Source organism: Gadus morhua, chromosome 15, assembly GCF_902167405.1.
Source record: "Gadus morhua chromosome 15, gadMor3.0, whole genome shotgun sequence".
Classification (NCBI taxonomy): Eukaryota; Metazoa; Chordata; class Actinopteri; order Gadiformes; family Gadidae; genus Gadus; species Gadus morhua.
This window is the reverse complement of record NC_044062.1, coordinates 15,553,844-15,568,955: the sequence shown is the minus strand read 5'-3', so window position 1 is coordinate 15,568,955 and position 15,112 is coordinate 15,553,844. Positions and strand designations below refer to the sequence as shown.

At 45.9% G+C, this 15,112-nt stretch overlaps 1 protein-coding gene across 1 annotated transcript in view; it reads left to right on the top strand.

Annotated features, from left to right (window-relative positions):
* Positions 1-15,112, top strand: part of LOC115560467 (gamma-aminobutyric acid receptor subunit pi) — a 41,387-nt gene that overhangs the window by 19,546 nt on the left and 6,729 nt on the right. The window contains exons 3-6 of the mRNA XM_030379899.1: positions 6,399-6,511; positions 8,117-8,184; positions 9,260-9,477; positions 10,829-10,911. Coding sequence (XP_030235759.1) covers positions 6,399-6,511; positions 8,117-8,184; positions 9,260-9,477; positions 10,829-10,911 — 482 coding nt within the window. The remainder of the gene's footprint in view (positions 1-6,398; positions 6,512-8,116; positions 8,185-9,259; positions 9,478-10,828; positions 10,912-15,112) is intronic.

The window sequence follows — 15,112 nt, the reverse complement described above, 5'->3', positions numbered from 1 at the left end:
GTAATCGTCTTGTTGGCTTCACTGGATTGGTAAAGCTTCAGGTTTCTCCAAGCGATTTCACAGTTGATTTCACATCAATGTTAAGCATTGAAAAGTGTATGGTAACTGATTAGAATCCAACACAACCAACGACCAAGACAGTAGCAACCATTGATCGGGTCCTGCATCTAAAGGCAATTGGACTCCATGATTGTTCTCTTCGAATCATCCAACCAAATACCAATCATTACCATTAGGAAGATGTTGTTTTGTAACAGAGGGGCTCAGATGAGACCATCTTCATGCCAACTTCAAAGCTAACGCGAAAGACTCCGGGAAATATGCCACGGAGTTGCTTCTTCATTCTTTAACTAAACCCAGGCATTTAAATGAGTATCCGTATTTTGCAGTAATTGTAATTGTAATATTGTTGCAATCAAAATATGCTGTACATCCTTTCAGTCAGTGTCAATAAAAGGAAGGAAATCTCGTTATGTGAAGGGGTTTCCCTTAAAATAAGCCCGTTAGAGGCTGGGCCCATATCAAATCAATCCCTGTTGCGAGCCCCTCCCCCTGCCCAGACTGCGAGGAGACGGAGGCAAACACAGGATCCATACCCGTCAGAGCTACAATTCTCTGGTGAGCGCTACTGGTCACTCTGTCACTTTGACATTTCATAGATCCAATAACAACGAAAGGCATCAATACTTTGCTCTGTTTGTTTGTCCAAATAAGTCTGTGCTGCATGTTACTATTTCCTCAGGTGTGCTACAGTTGCTAGTACAATGATATATAATCTTTCGCAATCGGGAGTGTACAGTGTAGATTACTTTTTTGCCTGCAACTTTTAAAAGGTGGCCAGAGAATCTGGCGGTTGTGTATAGATTCTGTCACCATGCCCACTTTGCATTCTGTTGCTTCTTTGCCTAAGGGAAGGAGATTATCTGAACTAGCAACAAGTTACACAACATGCACAATCCTAAACATGTATAGTTATTGCACTAGCCACTGCTGATTCCATAGACAGATGGATATCTTACTTCCTATCTAATTCTAATGTTCCACTTGTGGCCCTCTTTGTTAAATACTCAGCGGCAAAGATAAAAACGAAACAAGTGTTGATGTTGGAAGTATCTAGGAGCTACAATGCTCTTGCAAATCTTTTGATCTTAAAGATGAGGAGGCATTGCAGTTTTCTTATGTGTTTTGAAACCAGCAGGAAAAGTCTGGCCTTCCTTATTAATCTAAATAAATAAAATAGCACACAAACAAACAAATTTGTGTTGTGTCTCAAATGTAATCTAACTTGAGAAAAGCTTTGGCATGGAAGATGAACACAATGTACAGGTATTCACCAGAGGCTTGTAAAGAAGTGTGGGAAGGTTTTCTTGTGAAGGAACAACAGCGGGGAGGAGTGCAGTACATGTTTGGCCTCATAGTGTTTGCCTGTTTGCCTCCCTAGATGCAACCTGTCACTCACAGCCTGTAGCCTGAATGCCTTCATGGTCCTGAGAGAGAGAGAGGAGAGAGGGGCTAGAAGGGAAGGTTGTGGACGAGAGAGAAAGAGAAGGGGTGAGGGGGGAGAGACAGCGAGAGAGAAAGAGAGAGAGTGAGAAAATAAACAAATGTCATTGCATGTGTGCCAGAGCAGCAGCGACTACCTCCAATCCCATTTCACGGGTAGAAAAAAAGAGCATTATCTGCAAAAGGCAGAATAGGAAACATTTAATGCGAGCTGACAGGTGCAGCAAGCATCCAGGGTGCAGCAAACATTACCAGCATCCTTACCTCAGCCTCTTCCTTCAGGACCAGGCGTAGGGAGGTGGGAGCGGGGGCGGGAGGGAGAATCTTATCCCTACCTCCCCCAGCCACCTGTCACTGAGAGCCGGACGTATCCTCTCATCTTAGCCCCGGGCAGGTATTCATAAGTGTGTGTGGGCGAGTGTTCTGGGCCTCCACGGATTCCTCTGCGGCTCACGAGGCCATGCTGGAGCCTCCGTTCACTGGAATAGTTTAATCAGCCCTCAGCCGGAAAGGTCCGGGCATTTGTCTACAGGTTCTGACCCATCTCTCCGCCGAAGGAAGACATCCAAGCGGTAGGACTGGCATCAAAGCGATTCTGTGCTTGACCTGGCGTGCATCTTCGTCTCGGACCTACTTAAGTCCTCTCTTTGATGGAGACATCTGCATAGCAATGACCTTATTTCAAGTCTGTCTGCAGTTAAAGGTGCCAAAGCTCTTACATAACGTTATGTAAGTCTGTAGTTTTTCATTCAAAGTAAGACTCATATATCATCATCCTGCATAGCATACATGCTGATGGGAGAAATAATATAATTCAATTACCAGGATTCGCTGAGCTAAACCCCCCATTCCCCCCCATTAAAAAAAGGAGGCAGGCTTTTTTCCAATGCCCATCAACACGTCCCACTGCACCTCGTGGACTCAGATCCAGCCCATCCACTCTGTATGCACACACACCTGTCACACGTGTGATTCCACCCACGGGCTGGCTCTGCACTCATCCCATTCATCAACCGCTGCGCACTGAGCACCAATCTGATCCATGCTCGGGAAAGATGAGAGGAAGGTGATCAATCAAATCACACTGCCTCTCGTGTGCATGCGCAACCCCCCCACACACACTCACATATACACACACACTGACACATGTTCCGGTCTGCCGTTCTGCTCTGCTGGGTAGATTCGGAGCTCTGTGGAGCTGGAGCTGAGAGGAACTGGAGCTCGGTGGCACCACGCTGAGCTGACGGCTGGGAGCTTTGCAGCCAGCAGAAGAAGAAGAGGCGTGGGGGGAGGGTAGACAGATGACAGGGGTTCTTGGGAAAGTGGGGGGTAGGCTTCTCCAGGGCGGCTGGTGGAGGACTGATCTAATCTGTTGTGAACTGCTCAAGTGTTGCCTGGACCCCTCAGGTTTCGGAGGGCGAGGGGGGGAAGGTCACGGTGTTGGGTCGGGTGGGGGGGGGGGGGGGGGGGGGGGGTTGGAGGAGGGCCTGGACAGGGGCGGCAGCTCGGGGTGGGAGTTGGCTGTGTGGCCCGAGGCCTGCGGGGGATCTCGGTGTGTGGCGATGCGTGAGGGGGGCAGCCCATAGCGGTCGTCGTCAAACCGGATCAGAAGAGTCACGTTATGTCCGCCACCGCTGGGTGAACCACCCCTTCCCCCCCTTCCCCCCCCCCTCGTAGTGCTTGGCTCAGCCTGTTCACCGTCGCTGTGCACTCTGGCTAATGTACGCTTACTGTACTTTTGGCATACAGCGAATACCCCCCCCCCCCCCCCCATGGCGCCGTCACCATCGGTTACTGCACGCCATACCCTTCAGTCCACACACCTCGTTCCACTTCCAAACGGGTTTCTCTTGCTTTGGGTTGGTTATTTTTGCTGCCAGTGTTTACATCTCAATATTTACATACCTGGCAGCTAAACATCCGTGCTCGCCAACAGCCGGAGCGCCATGTGTGAGGCGGTTACCGGAGCTCAGAGAGCTCACACGGTGGTGCGGTGAACTCCAGCGGTCGAGCTGACGGAGCAGGGCGTGGAGACGCAGTGACTGGGCGCAGGGGGAGAAGCTGTCGGCTTGTTATCCCCCCCCCCCGCCGCGGGCATGGGGGGTCTGTCAGCACACATCCTGGTGCAGGGCACACTCCACAAACCATGCGCTCACCAGGGGTCCAAGGACCCCCCCGCGGTGCATACTAATGGGAAATATGAGGTGTGTCTGTATGTGTGTGTGTCTCTGTTTCCATGTGTCCACACATCATTCCACACAATCAGCAGAAATATGCTTTTTAATTGTGATTTAACCTGGTGTGTAACGAAGCTTCTCAACTATGGAGGTGAAACCGTTGATGATGATGGGAAGAGAAGATACAGTATTCCTCATTATGGTCTGCCTGTGCAGGGAGATAATGCTCACCAGCCAGTTTGTCTGAATACATGATACATATGCATGTCTCCATCTCACCCACTGAATATTGCTTTCTGAGTCTAGTGTTTTCTTGACATCTCACCGTGTATACTAACATGCACCACACACACACACACACACATACACACACACACACACACACACACACACACACACACACACACACACACACACACACACACACACACACACGCACACACACACAAACACCGCGTCTCGGTATTAGATACGCTTTCAGTGTTCTTGCTGTTGATACTGTGCTCCTGGTGCTCTTGCCTCCCCCATCTTATATCCATCACTGCAGAAGTTGATTATTCTCTCAGAATCTGTACCACACACACACACACACACATACACACACACACACACACACACACATACATACACACACACACACACACACACATGGTACAGGAGCGTGCTAAGTTAATCTCACTCAACCCACTCAAGTGGGTGCATGTCGACACATTGACTCTCTCTCTCTCTCTCTCTCTCTCTCTCTCTCTCTCTCTCTCTCTCTCTCTCTCTCTCTCTCTCTCTCTCTCTCTGACACACACACATACCCACACAGACCACTGGAAGAATTGGCAGTGATAAGGCGCTACTGAACTGAAGGGAGGTCTTGTAGGGCTTCCATAAGGCTGACTGCCACTGGGAGTGCCCTGTCAGTACTGATACTAACTACACCTCCCCATCAAATGTCAATCACACACAGATACACTGCTGCCTGCTAAAAGACTGCTCCATCCTACCAATATTATGTGACCTCCTGCTCCAACCCTGCTATCTGCTTAAAGACGCTATGCTTAAACAAGGCTACTTTCTGAACGATGATTACAGATAAATCATTGCCTTCTTCTAATTCACCCTAATACCTGCTTATATGTTACTACACACTAATACAGCGCTACCTGCTTGCACGCTTCCATCTGCGAATGACTCACCATGCTATAAGTGAGGCTATTAGAGTTCTCAACGGGCCTGAAATTTCAAGCCTGATCAAAAGACTTCCTAGTGTTGAGTTTAGGAACCAAAGCAGTGGACACTGGACTTGCAATTAGCTTCAGCTACACCAGCCAGCCGTGTTGAACGAGAAGCGGAGAGAGACGAGAGAGAGACCAGCAGATGCCCTCTCCTCTGCAGCCGCTCAGTTCATTCGATCAAACAGCACAAGCCAACAAACTCTTCGGGTTATGACCGAAGACCTTCAGGACTCTGAGAGGCGATTCACCGCCTGAGCAGCCGTGCCCCCCCAAGCTTATTACCTCCATGTCTTAGCTGATCCGACACGCTCTGGTGAACCATGGCTGGCCTGCAGGGGTCTTGGCCAGGTTTGCCCCCTGAGCTGCCTTTGCACTTCCAGTGTCACCATTCAGCGGGGAGAGATTGAGTTAATGCATGCCGTGCCGATGGTCGAGTCATGCCCCTGTGTGAGCCAGTATCCCTGTCCGGATAATGGAATGAAGAAATCCGCCGTTGTGTCGTGTTTTCTTTCGTCCTTGGTGTTCCGCATCTTCCAACGCTGTGCTAACCTGTTGTCAGGATGGGAGTGCATCATATTTTGCATTTGTTGCAAATATTCAGATGTGAGCTGTAAGGCTTTGCTGCCCTCATTTATTAATGCGGAAAATAAATCAGCCATCCCCAACATAGGGGAGGATCAGAGATGAAATGCTGGGATATGCGGGCGGCGTTAATGGGGTGTTTCGTAACTTCTCGGTGAAATGTGCTTTTGGCGAGAGCGGCGCACATATGAAGTAGGCCTAGTCACTACTGGGGCGTTAACATGCCTGACAGCATCGACATGCCGTGTGTGTGTGTGTGTGTGTGTGTGTGTGTGTGTGTGTGTGTGTGTGTGTGTGTGTGTGTGTGTGTGTGTGTGTGTGTGTGTGTGTGTGTGTGTGTGTGTGTGTGTGTGTGTGTGTTCATGCACAATATGAATGTTTGTGTTTGTGGTCGGATCTGTTTTGCTTCAGCCCTTCTTACATCACCCAGTACCCCCCCTGGGCTCTCTCCACTGAGCAGGGCTCTCCTTCTTTACACACAATGCTCACACACACAGCCCCTGCACCGCAGCTCCAGCTATGGGAAATAAATGTGGTTATTATGATGCAAAACTGACGACTCGTCAACTCTGTTTTCACTCAACTGTGGTCCCTAATTGATGTTGTGGGGTTTTCTCCATCATTAAATTATTTCTGCTGTTTTGATCTCAACACTTTTCCTACCACACGGGGGGCCAGACTTAAACGACGTTGGGAACCAGTGGATAAAGCATTAAAATGTTAATATGTCGATACATATTGAGCTATAAGTGAGCTGAGGACTGAGGTTACTAAGAGAAAGAAATATGCATTGAAGGGGAAGGAAGAGGAAGAGACATTCGCTGCCATTCATTTGCTCAAACCTTCCATTCTCCTTTGTCTCTGAAACTTTTGCTCTCTCCCTCTCCCCCTCTCTCTCTCTTCTCCCCAGGTTGTTGGAGAACGCGTTGCTCAACGCTGAGGTGAAGGAAGGAGAGATCCTCCCGCCCACCATTCATAAGCTGATGAAAGGCTACAACAAGTACCTCCGGCCTTTCTTTGACAGTAAGGGAACAGAGCAGAAGGCAGGCGCCTCACGAGGGTGGTCTCACACTCCAGGGACCACCACTCTATCCACCTCTCTCTCTGTGTCTCTATCGCTCTTTATCTCTCTCTCATTCTCTCTCTCTCTTGGCCTCGCTCTCTACCGCTCTCTATATCACTCTCTTACTCTCTCTAACTCCCTCTCTCTTGCTCTCTCTCCCTTTTTCTCTCGCTCACTAACCCTCACCCTCACTTTCTGTATTTCTTTGAGGCACCGAGATGGAAAGGGAAATAGAGTGATTGAGCTAGTGAGAGTGCGGTAGAGAGCGGCAGAGAGGGAGTGATGCTGAAGGAGTGAGAACAGCCAACAGAAGGATCAATGACAGCCCGTGCCAGACCCACAGAAAGCCTTCTGTATTTATCTGTTGATGCTTTGCTCACACACGGTCCGCTCATCATGCGCCCACGTCGGGCAAAGAAGAGAGCAACACTGGTTACATTTTGGATAGAGGAGGGTATACGCTGTGTACACACAGGAATGTTTAGATTACAGGATATTACATTTTGTTCTTCAGATAGCAGGTAGACAAAATAGAGATCATTGCGAAAACAAAATTTGCCAAATACTTGCAATGTAGCAAAACAAAAATACAACCCGGGGAACACAGCATGCCCCCCTATCACAAGTGAAGGCGTAGCGTCTGGCTGTCCCTTCCCCATTGTAACGGGATTAAGGATTCTCTTTGGTGTTCAGCGGATGGATCGCACATCATCATAACAGCGGGAGACAGTGTTGCCCCAGTAACGTGATGAGATGCCAGGCTTCTGCAGAATCTGGCATGTGTCAATGCATCGCCTTGCACTTTGTATGAATGTGGGGAAAATGTAAAAACTAGGAAACTCACTGGAAGACACAGGTGCTGTATCTTCAACGCACGCACACACACACACACACACACACACACACACACACACACACACACACACACACACACACACACACACACACACACACACACACACACACACACACACACACACACACACACACACACACACATATATATACAGAAATCAGAAAGCAGACACTTTGTCTGGCAGAGTAATTTGGTTTTCAAAGAACCAGAAAGAGAGCTTGTTGAGTGAGAATAGAAGAAGACTGGGGGAGAGACAGGGAGAGAAATCTGCTTTATTCACTGGAATGAAGAGTTGGCAGGAGCAAATCTTTTTCACAGGCCCACACACAATAGAACCACAAAACAGACACGCAGACAGACATAACAGTTTGGAATTACTCTTCCCTCTCATATCATGTCACGTCATGTCGCGCTCATCCACCATGAACACACACACACACACACACACACACACACACACATATAGACACACACGCACACACAGTGTCTACGAACATACAAAGACATACACACCACAACGCACCACAGCTAACGACAAAGTTGCATAAGTCTGTACAACAAGCACATAGACAAAGAATTACACAAGCCAGTACACACACACACACTCGAATGCACAAGCTATTTACAACTACACAAGTGGATTACGCTGGGGAGAATTGACTTAGGGTGTCTGCAGTTGACTATGTGTTGTCTCTGTTGTCCTCTCTAGATGGACCCGTATCTGTGGGCATGAGCTTGGACATCGCCAGCATTGACACCATCTCAGAGATCAACATGGTGAGGCTACCCAACATCCCACTCATCACCACCCACCTAGTCTCACCAATCAGACTTCAGATGAATGTTATAAAGTTTGAGAGCAGACGAGCAGCATCTGGGTGGACTGCATGTTTCATTTTCTGGCTTCGTATTTGTTTCAGCCAATCATGTTGCCGGAGGCAGAGTGCTGTAACGTGTAATTGGCTATTACAGCGAACACAAACTCGGCCAGCAATAGTAAACTGTTAAATAGTATCTGGAAAGGTTTTAAATTAACACTGTGTGGCCACTGTCAAAATATATTTCTTAAAATCCCCTTCTGACACCTTCATCCACTCAAGCATATTAGCTTCTCTTCAGTACAATGTCTCACTAGTGACACAGGAAATATGGCGCAACTCCGCCCCTTTTCATATTTTGGTTTCCGGTCCAAGTTCTGTGCTGTCTCCCACCAGATGTTCTGCTATTTCATAGTAGGAATGCTGGGTTTAAGATTACCAACCATCCAATCCAATAGTCAGACACAAATCAGTAAAGTATAGCCTGTGACTGTATATACTGTACCAACCATAACCCTAGAGTGACCCTTTGAGTCAAGCACCCATTCACACAGCTTGCTGAGTCTTTTTATTGTGCCGCTAACTCATTTTCCCAACACTGAGGATGAACCCACTTTTTCATTGAATCAGGATTTGTTCCACTCCTGCGAGTCAGGCAGGATATTAGAAGTACACTTTCTTCTACCCTTGCATGGTGTTACCTCACAACTGAGATGGAATATGCAAGAGGGCCTTTTTTTCCTAGAGTAGGTGGAAGGCTGAGCCGTCTGCTGAGTCCAAAGCAAGACAGCCATATCCTCGCTTCAGGAACACAAAGGGGCTTTGGGCCACGACATCCATTTCATATTCAGCCAAGCATGAAAATATCATACCTTTAAAAAAAGAGCTGACTTGGCCCATTTCCCAGAGAGTCCCTAGGTTTGCAAAACACAAAACATTCCCTTTCGAGCTCAAAACAATGAACATGCTTGTCATTCAAAACACCTCACCACACCACAGTCGTTTATTCCACTTGTTGTTCCCTTATGCTCCAGGACTACACGGCCACCATCTTCCTGCGTCAGCGCTGGACCGACGAGAGGCTGGTGTTCCAGGGGAACAAGAGCCTGAGTCTGGACGGACGCCTGGTGGAGCTGCTGTGGGTGCCCGACACCTTCATCGTGGACTCCAAGAAGTCCTTCCTCCACGACATCACCGTGGAGAACCGGCTCATCCGCATCTTCCCCAACGGCACCGTCCTCTACGCGCTGAGGTCAGGGGTCAGGGTTAAGGTCGAGAGATAGGGCCGTTGTTGTGGGGTGTAAGCCGCTTATGGTGTTGTGTCATGGCTGAGGGAGCCGCAGGTTTATGATGACGTAGGGAGCCTTAACATGACCTCGCCCTCCGCTGTCCGTCGTGTTTGATTCAGGCCCTGCTGTGCTCAGATTGAACCTAAACATGCGGGAACTTTGACCTTGGGGATGACCTTCCAAACCCAAACGCTGTATTGATTCTGTTGATTCTCCAACTCTCTACTGCCAGTAGTCTAACAGCAATGCCTGCGTATTGAGTATTGTAATGCTGTTATATATTGTTTTATCCAAAAGTAAGACATGAGTCCCCAAAGGATTATCCCTCACTAGAGATTATTATGGATTTTGATGAAATACAGAGCCAGGTGAATAGCTTATAGGGAGATATTGAGATTTATAGGATATGATTTGTGGAGGATTTATATAGCTCACACAAAGGGATTCCTACAGCCTGCTGCCATTTTATATGGTTGGTTGTGTTACTTTAATGATATTGCTGTACAACAAGTTGCAAGTAAACGGGGAATTGTTTTGCATGGGTAGCGGGTTCTGGCTGGGTAGAGGGATAAGAAATATGGACGAGACTGATTGAAAACAGGGATTATTCGTCACATTTTTATGAATGACTCCCATGACAATATTTAACAACTGAAGGCATACCATGTTCATTTCTGTATGTATTTGTATGTATAGAAGTGCTCCTCTGAACTTCAGGAGAATGAGGAATATTATTAAAAAGTCTGATACGTCTAAGGTGACTAACTGGTGACTAACTGTTGGAGAAATAGAGAAAATATAGATGAGAGACATCAGTACAGCACCTCGTTACTTTTCATCACGCTCAGCAGTCACGGTGCGTCTTCCGTGCTTGGCTTTAAACTCTCCTTCGGGGTTCCAGCGTATGAGTCGACAGAACTCGAAGTAGAAGTAGTCCATTTTATTATTCCCTATTCAATTTTTAAAAGTCATAAAGGGATTCTCCAGGGCAGTGGATGGATGAAATAATGATATATTGGTGTTTCCCTGAGGAATTACAGATTGCAACAGACAAGCCAAAATATGTTGGTGACATTGTGGGTAGAGTAGCTTAGGGAACAGTTAGGATTGGAAATATTCTTACACTGTTCGATGTCAATGCACTCCACAGTATCAACAATTGATCTACAACCTGCTCACTGCTGCTCTCTCTCTCTCTCTCTCTCTCTCTCTCTCTCTCTCTCTCTCTCTCTGTCTCTGTCTCTGTCTCTGTCTCTGTCTCTGTCTCTGTCTCTGTCTCCGTCTCTGTCTCTGTCTCTCTCCTTATGTTTCCAGGATCACCACCACGGTGGCCTGCAACATGGACCTCACCAAGTACCCTATGGACAAGCAGACGTGCACCCTTCAGCTGGAGAGCTGTGAGGACCCTCTTATATTTACCGTTACCTAGATATGGGCCCTACCAGGGGGAGATTAGGGTATCCATGGCCTGGAGCAATCCACCAACCCCCTTACTGCGCCCAACATGCTCAGCCTTTGAATTACATGTGTGTGTGTGCTGTGTGTATGTGTGTGGGAGTCATTAGAAAGAATGTTATGAATCCATTACAGCTACTATAGATATAACTATAGATATGGTAATATAGTATTGTCATATATATAATATACACACACACACACACACACACACAGACACACACACACACACACACACACACACACACACAGACACACACACACACACACACACACACACACACACACACACACACACACACACACACACACACACACACACACACACACACACACACAAACACATATGTACATATATATATATATCCATTACCAGCTTTGAGACAGGGAAAGGAGCCTAGACTGTGATTCGCTGGGGAAGACGATGTGTGGGCGGGCGGGTTTACGTCAAATAAAAGTGGGGAAAAAACAGAGGGATCAGATGAATCAGTGGCTCAGATCTTCAAATACATCGGCACGCGAATGGGTGAGTATATATGCGTCTTAGAGTACCATATTAAGCGCTATATCAATTTCATTTATTATTATTATTATTATATGTATGTGTGTGTGTGTAGCTGCATGTATGTATATGTGTGTGTGTGTTTCTGTGTGTAAGAGTTGCTATTTGCAGTCATTGGGCAATTTTGATATGAAAGAAAGAGAGAAAAGACAAGTGAGAGAAAGGAGGAAGAGTGATATACATAAAAGGCAGACAGACAGACCGACAGACAGACAGAGACAAATGCAGACAGAAAGAGAGAAATACAGAAAGACAGACAGAAATACAGACAGACAGAGAAAAATGCAGACAGACAAAGAAAGGGAGATCAATACAGACAGCTAAAAAGTGAGATAAATACAGACAAAGATAAAAAGAGAGGAATAGAGACAGAGAGAGAGAGCGTAAAGAGAGGAAGAAACAGTCGTTCTGGCGACAGAATCAGTCCAACATAACTCATTCCCTTCCTCCCACAGGTTTGTCTGTCACAATTGATTTGATTACCGCCACGGCACCATAACTAGGCCAGGGCTGTAACACTGTAAACACAACTCAGTGTAAAAGCTGTCCCCCTAATCCTCGGCCATCCTCAATAACATCTCCTCGCCTCTCTCTCTGCCTCTTGGTAAAAAAAACACTCGTCTTGGTTCTCATAAGACGGGAGGCCTCAGAAACAAGCTGCGGGCGGCAAAGTGTGTCTGAGTGTGTTCTCCTTTCTTCTCTGTTGCTGTAGGAAGCCAGGGAGACCACCACATCCTTTCATTTCAGATTGCCGTAATCATACAAAGATCTATTTGTACTGCTCTAAGACTAAGTGTTTCTTGTTTGAAGAATTCTCGAACTTAGGAGCAGATACAAACATTTATATAATTATATTGTATTATATAACCTTTCAAAGGATTTCTTTCAAGCGCATGTAATATTATTATAATAACAAAATAAATAAAAATACTATCCACTCCGCTCCCTTCGAACAATGGGATGTCTCGTCGCTTTGTGCAACCGGCGGCATCGGTGTTGTGCCTAACGAGGGGTCGGCTTAGCTTACGAGGTAGAGCAGTTGTCTTTCAACCGGTAGGTTGCTTGTTTGATCCCCAGCTCCTCCTGGCTGAGTGTTGATGTGTCCCTGTGCAAGACACACAGAGCTGTCAAGTAACTAAGTACAAATACTTTGTTACCTTACTTAAGTAGAAATTTTGTGTATCTATACTTTACTGGAGTAATTATTTTTCAGCCTACTTTTTACTTCTACTTCTTACATTTTCACGCACTTATCTGTACTTTCTACTCCTTACTTTTTTAAAAATGGCCTCGTTACTCCTATTTCATTTCGGCTTGTTTTTATTCCGCCGGTGTTCAAAGAAAAACCTATCCAGATAATCTGCGCCATCGGATAGAGTGAATTTGATTGGTTGGATGAGAATAGAAAGATATACCATTCTGACACCCTATTGGTTTATACTTGATACATGGCACCTGCGCATGACCAGAGCCCGTCTACATTCAGTTCACATATATGGTTCTTTAATGTATTTGCATTGTACTAATATGCGTTCATTTTCAATGGGTATAAATGTGTCTGAAACGGGTGCATCCCAATTTTTTCAACATTAATATTATAGTCATTAGATGGCCTTTAAAAAAATGTTTTGTGGGGCAGTGTGCTACAGAGGTGTGCTGTGTGTGTGTCACTAATTCACGGATGGGATAAATGCAGAGACCAAATTCCTTGTATGTGTGAGCATACTTGGCAAACAAAGCTGATTGTAATTCTATAGGCCCCTGTGGCACGGCCTAAGCTTTTGTCCTTAATGGCATTTTTTCCCCTTGCATTACTTTTACTTTAATACTTTAAGAAGTTTTGAAACCAGTACTTTTATACTTGTACTTAAGTAAAAAGCTTGAGTTGATACTTCAACTTCTACAGAAGTATTTTTAAACGCTAGTATCTATACTTCTACTTGAGTAATGAATGTGAATACTTTTGACACCTCTGAAGACAAGTAAACCTAACTGCTCCTGACAAGCTGATTGTCGACTTCTATGGTTGGGCCGTCGGTGTATCAATGTGTGTATTAACCGATGTAAGTCGCTTTGGATAAAAGCGTCTGCTAAATGCCCTGATTGTAACGAGCTCTCTGTCAAAACATTGAAAGCAGCTTGGAGGTGCCATGACGATCAAGGCAAGGTGTCCTGAAGCCAGCCGACGCCATGTTTCTGAAGGCTCCGTACAAACCGACAAGCGTAGATTCTCCATGGCGAACGCTAGCGTCAACTCACCGCTCATAAACGTTGACATCATTCATAAAGGCAGGGTTGCCAACTTTGTGACTTTGGCTGGAGTGAGACTCCATATTAGTGTGAGCGGCAAATTTTTTGGACAACCCTTAACCCTAAAAAAAATGTTTATACAAAATAGTCCTCGTTTAGTATAAACCCTCATCTATGAAAAAAAGTTAAAGAATGGACACACTTTTTCAAAATGTACAATTCATTTATTAATTACAAAATAAAGACAGGCATCTCAAATAAAGACAGAGAAAAAAAATAATTATTCAAGGGCCTTGAATAATTTAGTGGAATTTAAACAGTGCCACTTGCCCAATTCTTAAGTTTTCCAAGATATACCCAGGGCTAGGCTCTACCCCCCGTGAAAATCGACAAGATATACTATATTATTCCAACATACGTCCCACCAATATTTATACCACTTGCTTACTCTCTATATGTCATTAATGGTTTTATATTTATAATTTTTATTTTACCTTACATCTAATTCTTCATAATTCAGGCATTACAGAACTTTCATGGTCATAAATAAAAAATGCGAACTGCAGTTTAATTTCTTTGTTTGTTCTTGAATTGACGTAGAATGGAGCAAAGGCTCATGGGATTGGGAAATGCGGTTATCCAATAAACAGATGGAGGTCAAGTCTATTTTCGGAAATGTAGGGGGATATATTAGTGGCCCCACGTCGAATGGTATGACCCAAGATACGTCAGACAGAGAAAGCGCGCAAATTGGACGGTACTACCTTGTCATTTGTTTGCCCAGGTGCCATGGCAACACCATTGCTCTCATTGGATGAATCTTTGAGAACGTTGTAGACTCAATCGATATAAGGTACTGGTACTACTAAGGTCACGGGGAGACGAAGCTCTGTTCGTTTGTATATTTTATTTACGTGACCATAATTTTGTTTTATGTTAAGGATTCGTTGTGAACGAATCGGTCGCGACCGACCCATCACCAAACGCGCATCAGTGGGCTCCAACTCAGGCTCTGAACTCTCTCTGACCTTTTCAAACGTAACTTAGTATCAGGTGCGTGGTTTTCAGCGAATCAACGATCAGAGAATACTGCCGTGATCACGTTGTAGGTAGGCAGATGTTACAGCTGTTAGTCTGCTCCCGCAGAAAATGAACAGGAGGATTTTTTATTTTGGCGTGACATTTCTTGCGTGTGCGTGACAGCGTGAGATTGATGGTGAAAGCGTGAGTCACGCCAGGGGCGTGACAGTTGGCAACCCTGTAAAGGTGTGTTGCCGCGGCGCCATAGGTGACACACCGCTTTCCGTGGAGCCCCGTGGTTAACCAAACTT